This window comes from Pogonomyrmex barbatus, unplaced genomic scaffold (genome assembly GCF_055798465.1).
Source record: "Pogonomyrmex barbatus isolate J1 unplaced genomic scaffold, ASM5579846v1 scaffold3, whole genome shotgun sequence".
Lineage (NCBI taxonomy): Eukaryota > Metazoa > Arthropoda > Insecta > Hymenoptera > Formicidae > Pogonomyrmex > Pogonomyrmex barbatus.
The window spans coordinates 22343980-22363490 of record NW_028297127.1 but is presented as its reverse complement, the minus strand read 5'-3'; the positions used below and the strand labels follow the sequence as shown (position 1 = coordinate 22363490).

Below are 19511 nucleotides of genomic sequence, written 5' to 3'. Positions count from 1 at the left end.
CGTGCAAGTTTCTTGCACGTGCGTCACGGATATACACGGATGTGACGTAGATTTTTCTTTAGATATGACGTCATAATATTCCAGTTTTTTTAGCCTTTATTATCTTTTAATTATTTCGACGATTATACCTCAAGATTTGCCATAATATGCCATATGCATACGGCTACGGTACACACAACACATAATTTTAATAATTTGGTAATAGTGTACATCGTTTGCGCCATAAAAAATATTTTATAATTAATAAATATTGTCAAAAAGAATGTGTATTGTATCATCCTTGACATTTTTAAAAAAAATATATATCGTTTATATACAGTGACGATAATTTCTCGATTTTTTTTACCTAATTATATATGTGCAACATTTTCTATATTTATTGATTGTTAATAATGTATGTAAAATTAGCGTATTATCATATATATATTAATTATAAAATGATTATTATGTAATAAATTATTGTAAAAGCTAATAGGAGATGCATAATGGAATATATTTGCAAATTATTGCGACAAGGTTTTAACAATATGTACACACATATATATATATATATATATATATATATATATATATATATATGTGTGTGTGTGTGTACATATATTAAGCTCGATTATATCGACAATCAAAGAGCATAAGATTATTTACAACATACAAAATCTATATATAAGCAGCATCTGTTCTGCATTTTGTATTTTGTATTTTCCGCAAAAAATAAAATCAAAATCGGAAAAGCAGAAACAGTTTGTGGATTTGCAGTAGCTATGAATAATTGATTTTTCAGAGATTTAAGTAATTTTATTTTCTAAATGTCTTTTAGATTGCATTAAATGTAAAATTATGTAAAATAGAATTTGTAGGCAGAAAATATTTAAAATCTTTTAAATTAAGATGTACACAATGTAAATATCTTTTTCAATTATTTTTGATTTCCACAACATCCTTCATCTTTAATCTGCGTAGTACAATCCACACTTGCCGAGTCCTTCTTGCCTTTACCGTTTCGATATTGTTTGCAACAACCAGACATGCAGCAACCACCGGCTACCTCTCTTGCTCTAATATGGAAATATAGTAATCATTTAAAATATTAAAGAAATAAAGAATATAGTACTGATAATAATAACAGTATAAAACATAAGACAAATACGTATCAAAATAAATATGTCAGTATTATTGATATGATCGTCAGTTTGATTCCAATAAATTTTATAATGAAAATTGAACTGTATGGTATAAAGGGCAAAAGGGTTCACGAATTCATTTAAAATAGCCCATATGGCCGCCTTTTTAACCTTATCGCTAAGTAGGATCATTGCGTCGATAGATTATTTTTCCGCTGGACAGCAACTCTTTTCATCCTTAGTGGGATCGCTACAACATCCGCCATGTTCTTCTTTTGTACCTGAGCAACATTTGGCACCACAACATCCTCCGTATGCCTTTTTTTCTCTACACATTCAGTCGAGTTATAATCACTGAGTTATCCAATGCTCTAAGAATATTGCATCGCTCATGCCAGGTGTATGAAGCCAGGCGGCCATATAGGTTCAAGTAACTTTCTTTATTTTAAACTGATTATCGCAATTTTTACTTTTTACTGCAACATCCAGCGAAATCCTTTTCCTTTTCCACATCGATTTTTTTCTCGGGTCTGCTCAAACATAATGCATAATACATAATACATATGCTGTCCATATATATATATAAATATATTTATAAATTTACAAATATATATGAAAACTTACTGTGCACATCTACAGGTCACTTGTCCAGCATATCTTTTTTGACTAATAACTTTACTATAAAAAAAAAATAATACCAACCTTTTTTAATATACATGTGCGCGTGTACATTTTATATTTACAATATATATTCACATATATAAATATAAAACAGCATTTAATATACATATATACATTCATACGTGTGTGTGTGTGTGTGTGTGTGTGTGTGTGTGTAATAATACATAAGAAAAGTATATAATAGAAAATATGAGAGATTAAAATTATTTTTTGTATGAAACAAGTAGAATAAAAGTCACTTACGCGCAATGATCGCACATAATGAAGTACGTTGTTACGAAACGTTCTCTAATCGGTCAATCTTTATTTTGGAAAAATTCTGAGATTTTGACAAAATGTGTAATGTTGAGTAAATACATAAGATTTATATATGACGTAAATTGTAAACAAATATTACGCGTTACCATGGTCTCGTTCATTTTTTTTTCTCTACCGGCATCTTTTTCAGAATTTTTGCGAATACAAAATGTGTCGCATTTATAGAATTAATTATATTATGTTGTACGCTGTAGCTACATTATCACATGGCGCAACTTCAATTTTTTTAAAAGTATTTAATAATAAGTAAGCAACAAACGTGTAATCTCCAAATAAAAATTTACATTATATTAAAATGATATATAATATTTAAGAAAACAAATGTCAATCAAAGTTACATTAATTTTTATACATGTTAAGATTTAATTTTCATACATGTTAAATAATTTATATATTATTAATTTGTATTTTAACTGTAGTTTATATTTTTTTCGGAAGATTGCAAATTATAAAAATCATTCATGTATTCTTTAAATAGTATAATTTTAATAAATATTTTTACATATGTATGTATGTATAGCTGCTTTATGCTGTTAGTCTATTGATATTTGCCATGATGCTATGCTTCATATATAATCTAAGATCGAAGCAATTATTTCTAAATAAACGGTGCAATTTTTAAGATCTGCAAAAAAAAATGCGCAAGTTATATGAGAGAAAATACCTCAGGCTAATAATAAATTTACATCATAATACTTGCTTGAGGTTGCGCTTTAATGTAACATACAGCTATTTGAAAAGCTTTATCGCAAACATTCTCTCCTTCTAAAAATTAATTTTTTTGTTAATTTATTATCAATAAAAAATTTGTTTTTCAAATATTTGATATATTTGTTGCGTTCTATACATTATATTTTAGGGCGTAGGGAGAAAAGAAAATGTATGTTTTAAAAGTTGTAATAATTATAAATTGACCTTTGTTATACGATAAAGCAGCTAAATATAATGAAAAGACTTACGAATAGATTTACATTGATTAAGAATCTTTTTCGATGATTCTTGCATACTGTACGGAAGATAACGTAGAATTTTTTCAACATCTACATCGTTATTCTCATTAAGAACACCATTTTTTATCAGAAAGCATCTCAAATAACATTTCAATTTTATATCATTTTGTTCAATGTTACCGGCCTTAAATTGCTTTAAGGATGCTGAATGAAAGAAATCAATTATGAAAAAGGAATGTACTTTTTTTTAATGTGTGAGTGAAATAAAATATTCTCATACCCCAAGAAACATTCGTTTGCTGACGACACTCTCGTTTAATGTCCGCTCGAGTTTCAGCATACAAGATAAAATAATATATTTTATAAATTTATTAAAAATTGAACAAATTATTGCATACCGAAATTAAATTAAAGCAGTTTAATTTTTGATAGTATGCAAAACGTTTATTTTTATAATTACATTAAACATTATTAATTAAACATTTTACATTAAAAAATCTTTAATACGAAATAAAAAGGATAAAATATTTTAAGATGTTACTTACTAGTAAAAACGATAAAGCAATGAATAGTATACTTGTAATTTTCATGATTCGGAGTGCTTCTCTCTACAGATTGCAAACAAACCAGTTGGACGATATTCTGGTTAATGAGAGTATTATCGTGGAACCACGTTTCGACGTGAATATTTTGTTGCTATTCGATCTTTGATAACAACACATAATTCACATACGATCGTATAACAAATGTCAAGTGCGATTGATCAAATACATAAATGCCATATCAATCACCTAACACATATCAATGATATCAAATTTTATAGGGCGAATTGTAAAATGTCTTAAGAAACTTCAATTATTGTTTCTAACAGTCATTCAGAAAGATATAGGTTTTTTTCATATATATATATATATATATATATATATATATATATATATATATATTTACTATGGTGTACAGCTCTAATAATCAATTTTATTTGTGTCATATATTATTTATTAAAATGTATGTATATAAATTGAATATTAATTTTTCTCGAGTAAAATTATATTTAAATATAATAATTAAATATAATAATATTTATCTATTTTTTTAAAAACCATATTATATATGTATTTTATTCTATCATAAAATCAACAAAATTATTTTTACTTATGTAGGAAATATATACAATTATATAATTATATAATTATATACTATTATACAATTATATATTATTTTTATTGCAGTTATTAATAATTAATTATAAAATAATTTGCACGTTACATTTTGTACATTTTGTGTATGTAAATCTAAATTAAACTGATACAATTTTTATTATTCTTACGAGCAATGGAGCTGATCAAATTATTTTTACATTCGCTCAATAAGATAATATGATAATTTATCTATGGTTGCGTTTTTTTAAGCACATTAATAAAATTATATTTTATCGATCTGATATTAATTTTTTCGATGTCATGATCATTTAGGACCACTTTCAATTCCAATTAATTTAATCGGTCGATTATTTTGGAATTGATCAATCGTTTTGTTGTTAAATTTGTGAACAAATTGCGATTGGTCAATTCCAGTGGAATAATCGGTCGATTAAGTTAATCGGAGTTGATGAAAATCCAAAGTAATGAGAATTATTATACAAGCTATGTCGGCAAATATGCTTTTTACATGACCATCGATTGATAAATTATCAGCAATTGTTAAATATCATTGCTTTTTATATTTAATACATTTTGCATTCGAAATGCAGTTCTAGAGGCCACTATATGCGATATATTCAATTTGCTAATACAGAATTTGCCTGCTTTCTTTTATTAAACTGTTCCATTTACTTTTAATTAATATTAAAAATATTTTAGAGATAAATTATTTTATAATTAAATTGAACTACTGAATTGAATTACTTACGGTAATTTAATTTGTAAATTGACAATAGAATTTGTTAATAATAAAACATTTAATTTCTTCTCATTGAATAATGTTTTCAATAGATGATATCGACATTGAAACTTTTTTAGCTTTAAACTAGTACATAAAAATTTATATATATATATATATATATATATATATATACATATACATATTTATATAAGATTTAATTATAAATATGTACAGTATCTTTAATCTGTTGCGTTAGCGGTATACCGCGGTATGTATATTTGTAACTGTTTTATATGTTGTTAAATAATAAACATCTATCTAATATATTTGAGTTACAAAAATGTGAAATAAAATATGAAATATCGTTCAATGATTAACGAATAAAACATTTTTTTCAAAACGCAAAAGTTGCTATAATAAATATTATTATAAATAGGGACAATATAATTGGATGGCTGTAGTAAGTGCGTTTGGACATAGATTTGACATATCTATGTGTGTGTGCACATATATTACAAATAATAATCATAATTTCACATTATAATTTAACTTTAACAATAACACGATCGTAACATTGGTATTTCGTTATTTATTTCTACATGAATTGCGTAGGACGCAACATACAAATGCGAGAGTTTAATAAGGGTGCAACGCGACTCTTCGTACTACATGGATCTTTCTTCTTCACGAACGTTTTTTTTCAATACATCGTATACTAGAGAATAAACGTTAGAAAGCTAAGCTGGAAAGTTTATTATCGTAAAAAAATTCGTTCATCGGGGTTCTTCATAAGAAGCTCTCCCCGATTATCGTTACCAAATCAAATTTCATTAAAATCTATCTGACATAATTAATTATTTCGCTCTAAACGCGATATACGCGATATAGGGTACGAGGTAGATTCGCGAGGTACATTCGACGTGTATTCTTTCTTGCTCCCTCTCACAATAACGAGTATCGGTATCGTTATCGTGATCGAGTCACAGACTCACGAAGACGAATATGAGAATGTAGCGAGAACGAGGAGAGATATCCTCCGCTCGCGACGCGAGGGACCTATATAACTGTACCGGCTGTCTGGGTCAGGGGGCGGGCCGCTACGTTTGTAGTATACTCCGTATATCGGACAGGTGTACCCTATTCCGACTCTTCAAGTTCTCGCGTGCACCTCCGACTCCGAGACCGGCGAGGCCGCATGCTGCCCCGCGCGCGCGCGCGCCTCTTTCTCTAGCTGTCGAGCATCGCGGAGTAGCGCGTCATCACAAAGTGAGATCAGTCGCACGCACGGAGCTTCCGAAGGCTCTCTTATCGGACTCCGTTTCGGACGAATGTCGAAATTCGCACCTCGCTAGCGATACGTTTGCCAATCTTATCTTTAGCGCGCGAGCGGTTGCAGCGTGTGAAATCGCAGCCGTGGTTGTGAGCCGGGACCAACTACCTAGCCGGTATCCAACCGCGATTCCGCGAACCGAAGATCGATGTAGCGATCCTCGGGCGAATTATCGTTCAGTTCGTTTCTTCGTTTCTTCGTCCGACACCCGAAGAAGGACCAAGCACGTTGGCAACACCACTCGCATCCGGATTTACTTACTAGGTATCGGCTCAAAAAAGTAAGATATCATGGCGCCGCCGATATCAAGTATCGAATAGAAGAATAATCCAATTGGTCGAATATTCGATCATCGTATTTATTTTTCTGTAAATTCGTTTGTTTGATTCAAAGGAGAACAACGTGAGACGAAATTGTCTCACGATAGATTCGGTATTATGTTATATACTATATATATATATATACTATTACCGTTAGAATAAAGAATTCGTTCCGCGCGAGATGAACGTTGAAAGGATCGAGATAAAGGATCCTGCACCCCTGCGAGAATACGTGTTTATTTCACTATCTTCGAGAGCAACCTGTCCTAAACTATAACTGGGTGCGCGACAAAGAACAGAAATTTAATTCTTTAAATACTCCATGGTTCTTAGCGCCACATGTGTAAGCGCGGCATGTGTAAGCACGGTGAAAATGAAAACGTCGTTATAGATAATTCGCGGCTATTAAATGCGCTTCTTGAGCGTCTGGCGGACGTACGTACACGCCGGCGGTTAACGACCGGCTACGTTGCACGGATAATCCAATTAGCGCTACGTCACTGATTAAGTTATTAGAGGTAGGACGCACGTCATCGTTTCGCGCCTCGTTAATGTGTTAATAACGGCCGGAGCGCAGGCTCATTGAGAGAAATTATACGACGCGCTGTAGGAGATGCGGCACGATATATACTCAGCCACGTGATCGTTTCTACTCTAGCGAACGTTTGCTATGACGGAACAACATTGTCTAATGAACCTGTAACGTCGGTAGGGATTCTTTTAAAATTATCCTACCTTTTCTCATCTATTGTTATAATCGCGTAAATATAAGCGTCAAGAAATAGAATATTAACGTGTCATAACGTGCACATAAAACAACGAGCCGAGATGCAGCTGATTGTTACGATGCGTCGAATTAGAAAATGCACGATAAGTAAAAAGTGCGTAATTTCGTACACCGTTGTGCAAACGATGTAATCAAATGAGATCGAGATCCCATGCTAAAAGAAGTAGACTGTGGATTTTTTATGATATGTGCGAACTCGCACATTTACCGAATAAAAAAGTTAGCTCCATATCGAGTTGTTAGCAGAGAACACACGCTTTTAAATTGTACATTTTTATGTAGATTTTGAAAACGCGAATACGTCACTTTATATTCTGCTATATTTGCTTACAAATTTGTCTAAAAAGTTAAATTTACAAATCGCAGATTACGTTTTCATTTCGATATTGAAACTTTTATTAATATAGATTTCTATCGATTTATTAAAAATTAATAAACAATTTCTTTTATTTTACTCCCTGTATCTCATTGATACATTTTCTCTTATTCACAAGTGTAGACAGAAGTGATCAGATTACTCTGTGTACTTGATTATTATGCGATTGCCGTGTCGTGAAATAAGATTAGCAATATAGATCGTGCCGATATCATTATATCGTCTATTGCGATATAATTATAATGAATGCGTGTCACGATCGAATATATCCGAGAACGATGCTAGGTTTTAATTTGTTAACAAGTTTGCCGGCAATTTTCACAACATATTATTAACTTACACATTGTGAATAATTATTTCTGAGAAATTGTATGCAGAAGGTTTATATAGTACAGACTATGTAATCACTTTAGAGCGAGATAATTAACGAAATGAGAACGAAAGAGGGGGGTGGAAACAATTGATTGAGTGATCAAAGATACTTAAATTTAAAACTCAAGTTTAAAACAGATGAATTTAATATAAATTCATCAATGTATTTATTTAATTTTTTTCCAGTTATCAGCATTTAGCGTACTATTTATTATTCGCATTACGCGATATCTTTCTGGACGTTTGTTACATGGGAGGGGGGGGGGGGGGACAAGATAATGGGGAAGGGGGACAAGGAAACAAAAAAATTTCTACGTTCTTTCTATATAGGTCGCTATTAGGTTATTCATTATGCGAATGCCCGACTTTGGAATTACAACATTAACGAAACCGTTATATGTATTTGGCATCATGCCACATCTTTGGTATGCCCGATTCATGGTTAACGTGGAACGGAAGACGTGTAAACAGCTGGCAGTGATTTTCATTCGAGTACAGGCTACTCGTAAGAGAAGAAACAGGTGTCGCAGTTTATCGTGACACGAATTGCAAAAGCGGAATAACATATAACATATATATGATATATGATCTAATGACTTTGCATTTTTCGCGGCTATCTTTTCAGGTAGCCAGGTGCTTTCGACAGTTACAGTCCACATGGTTGAGACAGTTGAGACATTTTTAACATCATTCACTGCAAAACATCAAATAAACATTTATCATTTAGTGTTATTTAATTACAACATTAAATATATAACATTTAACAAACGCGAAAAATGCCTTTAAATCTTATCTTTGTTTTCTTTAATCAGAGCGGTTCCGAGGAAGTCTGTCAGACTTCAAATCAGAGTCGTTCGCAACTCTTTCGATTTTAGGTGCTACGATCTGCGCGATACTTTATATACATATAAAGTGTGAAATGAATACCGAATTCGCAAAGGGGACGAAAAGCGACGGCCGCGCCCGACTAACCGGTTGGTCCTTTTGACTTGGACTCCACGTGTGCGCGCGCGTGCGGTCCGCGAGCGTCGACGGGAGCCTACTTGCCTACATTCATAGAACGTATGGCATACCAGCTTGGACACCGGCTGCACCGGCACCGCGCATAGACGACTTGCATATCGTCTCCGGCTTTTCTCTTTCATGCGCGTGCGAAAGCGGTCACGCCATTCACGCGTCGTTATAGCGTCAAGACCAGAAAGCGTTTAAAACTTGATAAATGAAATTTTTAATTTCAAGATCAAGATTAGATCGAGATGATACATTTAACGCACGCGCATCTGAAAACAAAGTATCGCGACAATACACATGGGCGAGAGGAGAACCGGTTTTCTTATTACGTGAGCATCGTGAGTAATTTGTTTAATCTGAAGATAGTTTAGAAGATACGTGTATATATAAGATTTATATCGTCATACGTATTACGTATACGATATACATGTCACGCGGACCTCACACATATTTCGCGGCGTGCGCCGCGAAAAAGAATGCACGGATGCGAAGGCATTTCTGCCGCATGTTCTTCGTTAAGAGAGCGTTAAAACGGAAGACATATTCAAGCACGACCATTAGATAAATTAGTACCTACACGCGACATAAATTTACCTACCCGCTATTTACATGACTGCCTTTCTCGTTTGTGTCTCAATTTACATCTGATAAAAGCCTCGCCAAGTATTTCATTACGGTTTTAAATAAAACCAGTTTCTGGGTTTCAATTAGTTTCTTTTTCCGTTTACACACTTCCTCTTTTGTAATTAGGTATTTTATTCTCTGAAAGAAAGTTGCATCACACAACCTGAAAACTTTCGTCTTGTGTACAGTGGTAATATAAGTTAGTGGCATATTATATTTTCGCGTTTCTTTCCTCTTTTTTTTTTTTTTTTTTTATATAAAAGATGCATCACGACAAAATCATCCTCTGGTTCAACTCGTGTCATATCGTAATGTATCGTAATTAGAGTCGATGCGAGATTCGTTAAATATCTGTGCTGGATATTTACTTAACAACTTGCACAAGCAAATACACTTGTCCCATTTCCAGCTAAGCAATTATACGTGAAATTTGTACGTTTGCTTCTGTATGTGCGCTCCTGCAAATTTAGCGAATTCGACTTGCATCAATAGACCGCGACCGCGTCTCCACAGTTACAACGAAGTAACGGAGCGAAAACCCGGACATTCGAGAGGAATTTGGGACAGGTGGCTTAGTGGTTGCGCGAGGCGAACATGTTGCCTGATAATTGGCGATCAAACACGAGCGAAACGAGTGAAACGCGAGTTCGACAACGGGCTGCCCTGTTGTAGATGCGTCCTTTGCCGCAAACGGAAATGAGCAGCGGTTAATACTAACGATGTCTAATGATATGATGTAAAGTTTGCTTTGATCGAACGGACCTACGTCGTTCGATGCTTTTCTAAAAATTCTTATTAATTATAGATTTGATAAAACTTTAATTACAGGTCGCGATTGTGTGATCGAGTGCGGTCGGTGGTTACGCCGACAGAAAAGCTTACCGTAGTAAGATAGCTGGGAGAGACAAATCTCTCGACTTGTACAATTATTCGATTGTACGATTATCAGTTACAGGTAGTTATTACGCTTTAAAGCTGCCAAACTGCTGTCTTTGCTAATGCACATTTTTTCAGAAATTAAAAGTTACTTTTTGTTTTTATTTTCGCGTAAAAGAATTTTTTGGCGCAATACTGCGAATTACATTATTGTTTACTAAATTTTCAACGTCATGCTTAAACTTGGTAATTAATATTGGTCTTAATATTGGTAATTATTGGTTTTCAGTGATACCAATAGCATTTCACCGTGGACACCAACGCGGTATGCAGTCACGCATTTACATCCTAGCCTGTCTCCTATTAAAGGGGGTGAGTGAACATGTGTTTTATTCTATTCAAAAGTTTTTTTAAAAGTGTGTCGATCGGCCACCGTACCTGAGATGTATCAGAGGTATATCCCGTATCTCAGAGATTAAGACTCACGTTGCAGATGCACGTTATTCGATCGATCATCGCAACCAAAGCATCCAAAGCCGAAGAAAATGTTAATCTAAATATTTCCGGAAAACGAGAGAAAGAAAGACGATGAATGAAGTTTACTATTGGAAGAATGGATATCGATCCATTTTCTCGTTCGATGCGAGACCACTACACGTGAGAAAAACGTGGCGCGCGGCATCTCGGCGCGAGAGGGGTCTCTTTCTCTCGAGCGGGGGATAGGTCGGCACGTCTGCGTGGATAATTACTACATTATAACCCAGATATCGCGGTGGATACGCACGTGGCCGGGCAATGCCGTTACCCAGTGCTCTGACCCAGAGCTAAGGGCGACTCGCCCGGCCCGATGTCTCAAAATGGTGCGCGAGGAGCGGCGAGGACGGCGCTCCGATCCGGCTCGTCCACTGTCTACCAGAACCTGAGTAACGTTTCATCGTGCATCGTGCATCGCGCATCGCGCATCGTGCATCGTGCATCGTGCATCGTACGTCGGGCCACTCTCTTACAAGGTGGTGCGCAAAAATCCCACGCGGGGAACGACCGGTTTCTTCGTGTGATCGCGTACCATCTCGGTGTACCCTTTTCATCCTGCATTCCTGTGGCCCGACACGATTTTCGATGCATGTGTGTTCGCACCGTCTTTATTTCTCGCTTAACTTTCCGATTCGACGGTATTATCGCTAACTTTATATATAAGAGCACGGCGATGCGATGGGATGAATAAATAAATCGTTTTCGTGTCATCATCAGACATTATTGCCTTCGTTACTCGATTACCTCGCCCGTCTGTCGTTGATGTCTCTTACAAATTATGCGGGATAACGGATTAGTCTTTTTTTAGACCGTTATATCCAAGTCTGATCAATCTTTTGAACGAAAATTTTTTAAAAATATGATATATGTATGAGAGATTGTAGTAAATTTCACGATAAAGGATTTGCGTGATTTTTTTCTCTCTTTGTCCTATTATATATTCTCGCTCATATCCGTGCTTTATACTTTTACAATTAATTAATATAATAAATTTCTTTCTTGGAAGGTCAAATATGTTTGCTTAAATGACGCTTATACATTTATTATTTTGTCGGTCTCGATAGGAAACAAATAATGTGCTATTGTTGTGATGTCAAAGACGTAACATCGAGTAGCATCGCGTATACGTGTTTGACGTATCATGGCGTTTCACGATTCGCGTCATTCATGGTGAGTCGCGGCTTGTCGCATCTTGTTCGCCGTCGTCATCGAGATCCGTGCAAGTGACTCAGTAGGTCTTCGTCGAATTATGGGACGCGCACATTGAAAATCCATGACAGGACGAATGAATAGACGGATAGTCCGAGGGACGAGAAAGAGGACCGCCGAACATGTGCGCGGAACTGACCGATTGACCCACGGCTAAAGACACGGGTGGTCCGTTATGCCCTAAGGTCACACGTGACGCAATCGACCAGTATAACGTACAGTTCTATACACACCGACTCGATGCTCCTATTCCGTCCCGGTCTCCCTACCTCGCAACCCCCTTATCCCCACCGTCTGGCTCGAACCTCCAACGTTGACGTTCGTTGAATACTCGGAAACAGGTTTGTCGCCGCCGGCGACTTGTCCCCCCGTGTGCCGTGTGTTGCCCTCGGCTGTCGCGCCACCGGAAATAACTCTTTCGACGATCGCTCCATTTGTCCGATCGGATAATCGAAACGGACGATCGAGTCCGTACCGCCATTCTCGGCTTACTACGATTCTATCGAGTTTGACATACTTAGGTTTTTCATTGAGCGCGAAGCGTGAGAAATGAAGAATACCGTTGTCTCGTCGTTTTTTTCGTCGGTGTGTGTACCCAAAAATTAGTACCCCGAATCGTGACGTTTGTCACATTCATCAGCGCGCGATCGGAATGCGAAAGATGAAATTTGCGAATAAAATCTCGATGTGATCGTTGGTTTTATTGTAAATCGAGTGTGATATAAGTAATTTACGATCCGAAAGAAGTTAAGATTCTAACGTAGCGTCGTAAAAATGCACGACTAGAGTTTCGCAAGAATTTGACAAATTCTACCATTTCACATTGCACACATCCGAACCGGTCACCGGTTTTTATTTCTTACAATATATTCTTTATATATTATAATAGCTTTAAAATTGGAGACACGAATATATTTGAAATATATTTGTTAATGCAATTTTTGTTTGCCAACGCGTAATTATTTGGTTTTCTTATAGCTGGCTCGAGCCGAAGAGGTCGAAGTTGTGGAAGCGATTCCGGGAGAGGATAATCGAAACGAGAATTCGGCACTGAATCGCCAGGATAACGAATTAATTAATTCCGATCAATTGGCATTGGATTCTATTGCGGATAAGGATTCTATAGCGGGAGGAAACCATTATAAATCGGGTGGTCTTCGAGGTCATCCCTTGCTACCACCGAGTCGAGGTGCTGTGAGTCTGCCGCGTCCGCATCATAATGTCGCTTATCACGGTCCACCACCGCCATTGCCGCCGTCTAAAGCGCAATCGGAAGCCATGGATAAGATCTATACCACTGGCAGTAGTGGTGTTGGCACCGGGGTTGGCGTCGAACCATGGCCAGTGCCAACGGTTGATATGCCCAAGATCGTGTCGCTGGATGTGAAATGTGAGAAGAGCCTGATGAAAGTTTATCTCGGTTTCGATAAGCCGTTCTACGGTATAGTCTTTAGTAAAGGTCACTACAGTAACATTAATTGTGTACATCTACCCGCGGGACTTGGTCGCACATCCGTCAACTTCGAGATCAGCATACACGCATGCGGCACGGCCGGCAATACGGAGAACGGATTGTACGGTTACGGTGCCGAGTCCGGATCCGGGACGTTCTTCGAGAATATTATAGTGGTGCAATACGATCCTCAGGTGCAAGAGGTCTGGGACCAGGCGCGAAAACTGCGCTGTACCTGGCACGATCTGTACGAAAAATCGGTCACGTTTCGTCCGTTTCCCGTAGACATGTTGGATGTGGTTCGCGCGGATTTCGCCGGTGACAACGTCGGATGCTGGATGCAAATACAGGTTGGCAAAGGTCCGTGGGCTTCTGAGGTTTCGGGACTAGTCAAGATCGGTCAAACGATGACGATGGTACTCGCGATCAAAGATGACGATTCGAAATTCGATATGCTCGTGAGAAATTGCATGGCCCACGATGGCAAACGCGCGCCGATACAATTGGTGGACCAACGAGGCTGTATCACACGACCAAAGTTGATGTCCAGATTTACAAAAATTAAAAATTTCGGCGCGTCAGCGTCGGTACTGTCGTACGCTCATTTCCAGGCGTTCAAATTTCCGGATTCCATGGAGGTACATTTCCAGTGTACTATACAGATCTGCCGATATCAATGTCCGGATCAGTGTTCGGAATCGTCGCCGCTTTTGGAGAATCAGGGTCTTCTGGAGAATCACCACCATCACTCCTCGACGGGGAGTAGGCATCCCGATGTCGGATACGCTCTTCCGCCTCCAATCCCGCCGTTGGAAGCCTATTTACAGGCAGCGGCTGGACGACCCCGAGACGAAAGGAGGAGGAAATCCCGAGAGATCGTACATAATCCGCAAAAGGCCGTAGGTGTGAATCAGATTATTCGAGTTGTCTCAACCGGTGACTTGACCTTTTCCATCGACGATAGCAACAACGGTGAGCCGAACCAGGGACCAACGATGGTATTCCCGCAACGTCAGGAGAACACGGCCAGCTCGACTATGATCTGCATGACCACTCCTGGATTCGCGATTACCCTCATCGTATTATTCGCCGTTCTGCTTTCTTCCTGTGTGTTGTCCGCCTACCTCTTTATGCGTCTCAGGCCCTTCTCGGCGAGAGCCAAGAAATCCGCGGCGTTTTGTAACGTCGAACAGAACGGTGCGACGAAGAAATCTTCGAGAACGTGCTTTTACTCATAGAAATAGATATTCACGCCGAATCACCCCGAGTGATCCTCCGGTGATCCTCCTCATATCTTTGCGCTGGAAGAATTGGGCTATCGAATCGCACAGTCCTCTTCTTCGAAACCGGTTTTTACGTGATTTTCTCTGCAATATCGTGTTGAAACGTGTCCTCGCGAGAGGTTGGTACCTCCGTTGGACGAATGCGATCGTGCAGAGAAAAGAAGATTAGTTTTGGCTGCGAATGCTTTGTCAAGACAAAAAATTAGCGGTAAACGGATAGAAATCTTCTATATCTTAAATACCTTTGGCCATTAACTGACAGTATTTTTTATATATTTATTTATTTATATGTTTATCCACAAGATTTCGAAATAAGAGAGATGAAACATATACGCAACGGAGCATTTCTACAATAAGACCAGGCGAACTTTATATAAAACTGGTCTTCGAAATCGCGAATCTTCAGGTTTCCTAGAGGCTATCCGAGTGTCGCAAGCACGACTTTATGTAAAGCTGCGTTTTCCTAACGTGATAACGTCTCCATAGAGTTGTGCTTCGTCATAATGAAACTTAAGCTCAGGCCTTTATAGGCAAAAACATAGGCAATACGCCGAAAATTTAGTCAAAGATAATCAAACCTGTTTCTGCGTTTATTACTTACCTACTTATTTAGTCTTTTTCTCTTTTTGGTATTTGGGATTCTCGTTTAACAATGCTCAATACGCGACTAGGTAATAATAAAGTGGAAATTTCACTACAAAATAGTCTACAATATAGCATTTATGTTAATAATAATTATTGTTAATATTATTATTTATATTTATTACCTATTCATCCATTCAAATTTTTTAAAGATATTTTTAAAGATGTTTGAACAGAATTCTATATAAAATATATTCCACATACGCGGCAAACTAAAATAAAGTTACAAAGTGCAAAAATATCATTTTATTGCAATCAATAAAGTAATTAATAATTAAGTTATTGACGAACGAATACGTATCACCAAAATGAGAAATTTTCAGTTATATTTTCAGAAATATTTACTTATTTAAGTTTATTTATATAACTTTTTCTCTTATATGGGAGATTTTGCGTAAATCAGAAGTGCCAAAATATTGTACTGGTATATGAAACAGCAAATAATAATAAATTATGCAGTCTTGGTTGTAAGACGAGGTTTGCTTTGTTTCATGTGTATGTTGTTAACATTATTGTATGAATCTTAAGCTATTTTCTAAAAGATACAATTTTGATAAGGTCATCGCGCGACAATCTTGTGTCTTGTATTTTCTATCGCACTATTGTTACTACGATCAAATAGTAACTAATAGTTGCTATTAGAAAATTTGTTAAAAAAAAATGCGATTCAGTAAAACAATTCAATAAATCATATACAGAATCGTGTATGCAGTCATTAGTTTATATTTGCAGCGTGATCTATCTAGTGCATAAGGTAGACCTACGTATAGTAATACGCAAGAGGTATCCTACAAGTTGCGAATTTTCTTCGGCCATTTAATTAATTTCATATAAATCTTTATTTAGTTATTTTATTAATCAATAAAGTCAATCAATTGATCTTGTATACAAAATAAATTATAATTGGGGTTCAATCGTATATTAAAAATTCTGTAAATATATTTCTTGCCATTTTCTATTACTTATTTATTTATTTATATTAAATAAAAACGTAATTTTTCAACTAAATAGTTGTATTATATCGCCTTACTTTTGTTTGAACGTTTTTCATTCGCTGTCACAGGCGATGTCATGTTTTTAAATTTTCAGCCTAGTGCTTAATGCTGATCGCGCGTGTACAAATGCTGCGCTTAAATTAAAATTATTCAATCTAAGTGTATGAAAAGTTTTTACACGTGTATGCATATATGTATGAATAACTTAACATCTAATTTTAAATATTACATACTTGGCAACTTGCAAGTCTTTTGGACGAGTAAAAAAATGAAATTTTTTGTTCGTTCATTATTAAAATTTAAATAAGTTCATGTGAGATGAAAGAAAACGAATACAATTTGTATCATAAATACAAGATACGATCCATATCGCAAATATCTTTGGAAAAGATCTTTGCGTGAGACCGTTTCGGTATGAACAGTTTCAATGTGTTTACTTATGTATATCAGGTAAGAAATTCATCAGAAATTCGATTAAAACGAAAATTATATGTCTTAATATATACTATGATTTGCAACAGTCTATTTATCTACGTGGAATTTAAACGGGGAAAAATTATAAATTCTTTTTCAAATCTTGCGCACAAACCCGTGGGAAACCCTTATGGAAACTTGGAAGAAGAGTAAAGGAGTGGATATGATGGGACTTGAATATTTATTTGCTTTGTATCAGCGCTTTCCCCAAAAAACTGTTAACATATTTTATACACATTTGCCATATCCGAGATAAATATTTCTTTTAGCCTCCTTAGAGCAAATCATTAACGATCTCTATATGACGAGAATATATCGTAGAATCGAACACGATTCAATATCCTAGAGACTCATAAACACAGTATAATAATACCTGTTAATAATCTAAATTCTCTAAAAGACAACTCGATGTACCGGAGCGATCGTAGTTGTATCATTTTTACTATTCGTATGACAAAAAAGAAAATACATTAATCTTACGAGTATCTATTAATACAATAATTATGAAATATTTTCTATATTATTTTCTTAGGTTACTTTCTACATGATTTTTACCCATGATTTTTATTATTAATCAAAATCTTCGCAAAATCGCGATCTGTCTATCAGTGATTCTCATAATTTTTCATCTTCCAGAATCATTCGATTAAAAATTTATTTGCAAGGAGATTTATGAAAACAGTATGATATTGTCGTTGCTTAACAAGAGTTCAGGAGAAATAACAATGCGAAATTTACGATGGAAAATCGCGTTATGAGATTCACGTTACGAGAATTACAAAATAGTTTCACTAAAATCAGACTAATACAAGTATTTAGCAGAAATAGAATCCTCAACAATCCTGTGATTCGCGAGAATTCAATGTTGTCGCGCGATTCGCAGGAGGATATCCAAACATTAGTGAGAAATAATAGTTTTCCATCTTTTTTAGCCCACCTCTGCGTATTTCTCTACAAAATGCTTGTTATGCTCGATATAATCGCGCGCGCAGCTCCTTACGCACTTATGATACTTTGTACAGCGTATTATTGCACATTGTCTCTCCTCAAACACACCCGGCCCACGCGTTTTAAAATCGTGAGCTTAAGCGTCAAGCGTCAAGCGTCGTCAAGTGTCGTCAATTTCGCTCGATTGACGGATCCGCAGCGATCTGCGAAGCTACGTTGATCTGTTTTTGTTGTAATTGATCGGGGTGATGAGGGGTGGATCGTGGGGTGCAACGCACGCGGAGTAGACCATAAGATAGCCAGCCGTTGTTATTGGCGTGTACCCCAGCCTGGTCGTTCTCCCTGCTACCAGCGGTGACGTCCCGCTGCGCTTGCAACCGGTGCAGCATCGCGCCCGCAACGAGGGCGGAAACGACCGCCGAGAGCGCAACGACGATGAAAAGCGCGCTGAAACCCGGCACCGGCAGACAGATCCCGTAAACGACCTCCTCGCGTATCCTGCCTTGAAAGACCGTCACTGCCTCGGCGTGCGTGTCCGGACTAAAGGCCAGATCCGCTTCGGAGATGACTTCGTAAATACCGCTGACGCCGACGTCGGCACTGCGCGCTTTTCTATCCGTCACCGTCACCGAGCGTTTTCGGCGGGTGACGCTGGCGGAGAGCGGCGTCACCGGCACCGTATCGCCATTCTCTTCCAGATTCCGTGGTCCATGCGGGAATTGATCCTGCTCACTCTCGTACCTGTTTACTCGCGATGGTTCCTGAAAGAGATAACGCCAAATAACGATGTTATTTACATTTAGTTCGAATCGAATTATAATTAAATATAATACGTATTTCTACGTTTACCATAAATGGTTTTGATAAATCGACATCATCCGGATGGACCTCGCTATCGTGTTGCGTCTCAGTCACGGTTAAAGGTAGTCGATTACTCGTCTGTGCCTGTGCTTTTGGAATTGATTTTTCAACGTCCAGGAAATGTCCGCCGATCGATGTCATTTCATCGCCATTTTGGATAACGTCATCGTACAGAGAACTATCTTCCTGTTCTTCCGCACTGTCACTTGCATCTTCGTTGTCTTTGTCCGCGCTACTGTTATCGTTATCGTTAGAAATGATAGAGGCTGATGTACTCTCAATATATTGCGGTCGTATTTGATCCTTTCTTTCTTGAATATAGTGAGCTACAGAACCGCTCAATTGACAATGATCCAAGCAACCATGTCGACATATTTCCACCTTAAAAAAGAATTTGATTTTCAAATTTTTTCATTTGTTGGAGGAAATCCATGTGAATGCTCACAAACATTGCACAATTACACA

General features: G+C 36.7%; 4 protein-coding genes across 6 annotated transcripts in view; 1 reads left to right on the top strand and 3 right to left on the bottom strand.

Annotated features, from left to right (window-relative positions):
- Positions 1–916: 916 nt before the first annotated feature.
- LOC148936165 (uncharacterized) lies at positions 917–2062 on the bottom strand. The gene is made up of 4 exons (XM_089078806.1): positions 2046–2062; positions 1746–1799; positions 1592–1651; positions 917–1055 (listed from the first exon to the last, which is right to left on the bottom strand). The coding sequence occupies exons 1-4, from the start codon at positions 2060–2062 to the stop codon at positions 917–919; spliced, it is 270 nt and encodes an 89-aa protein (XP_088934932.1).
- A 740-nt stretch (positions 2063–2802) lies between these two features.
- On the bottom strand, positions 2803–3411 carry Obp9 (odorant binding protein 9; the record flags this gene model as incomplete). The annotated part of the gene is made up of 3 exons (XM_011645975.2): positions 2803–2885; positions 3080–3274; positions 3351–3411. Coding segments are annotated over 3 exons (339 nt in total), but the record flags the coding sequence as incomplete, so codon positions are not given.
- Positions 3412–6411: 3000 nt separating this feature from the next.
- dy (transmembrane protein dusky) lies at positions 6412–16239 on the top strand. 2 transcript variants are annotated; one of them, XM_011645908.3, is made up of 3 exons: positions 6412–6561; positions 10937–11019; positions 13369–16239. In XM_011645908.3, coding segments are annotated over exons 1-3 (1797 nt in total). In that variant the 5' UTR covers positions 6412–6560; the 3' UTR covers positions 15082–16239. The 2 variants fall into 2 exon arrangements, with proteins under 2 accessions (XP_011644210.2, XP_011644211.2); XM_011645909.3 differs by having other exon boundaries at positions 6420–6545.
- m (zona pellucida domain-containing protein miniature) overlaps positions 16119–19511 on the bottom strand; it is a 21700-nt gene continuing 18307 nt past the window's right edge. For both annotated transcript variants that reach the window (XM_089079315.1, XM_089079314.1), the window contains exons 7-8: positions 19035–19427; positions 16119–18946 (exon numbers count right to left, since the gene is read on the bottom strand). In XM_089079315.1, coding sequence (XP_088935441.1) covers positions 18356–18946; positions 19035–19427 — 984 coding nt within the window. In that variant the 3' untranslated portion in view covers positions 16119–18355. The remainder of the gene's footprint in view (positions 18947–19034; positions 19428–19511) is intronic.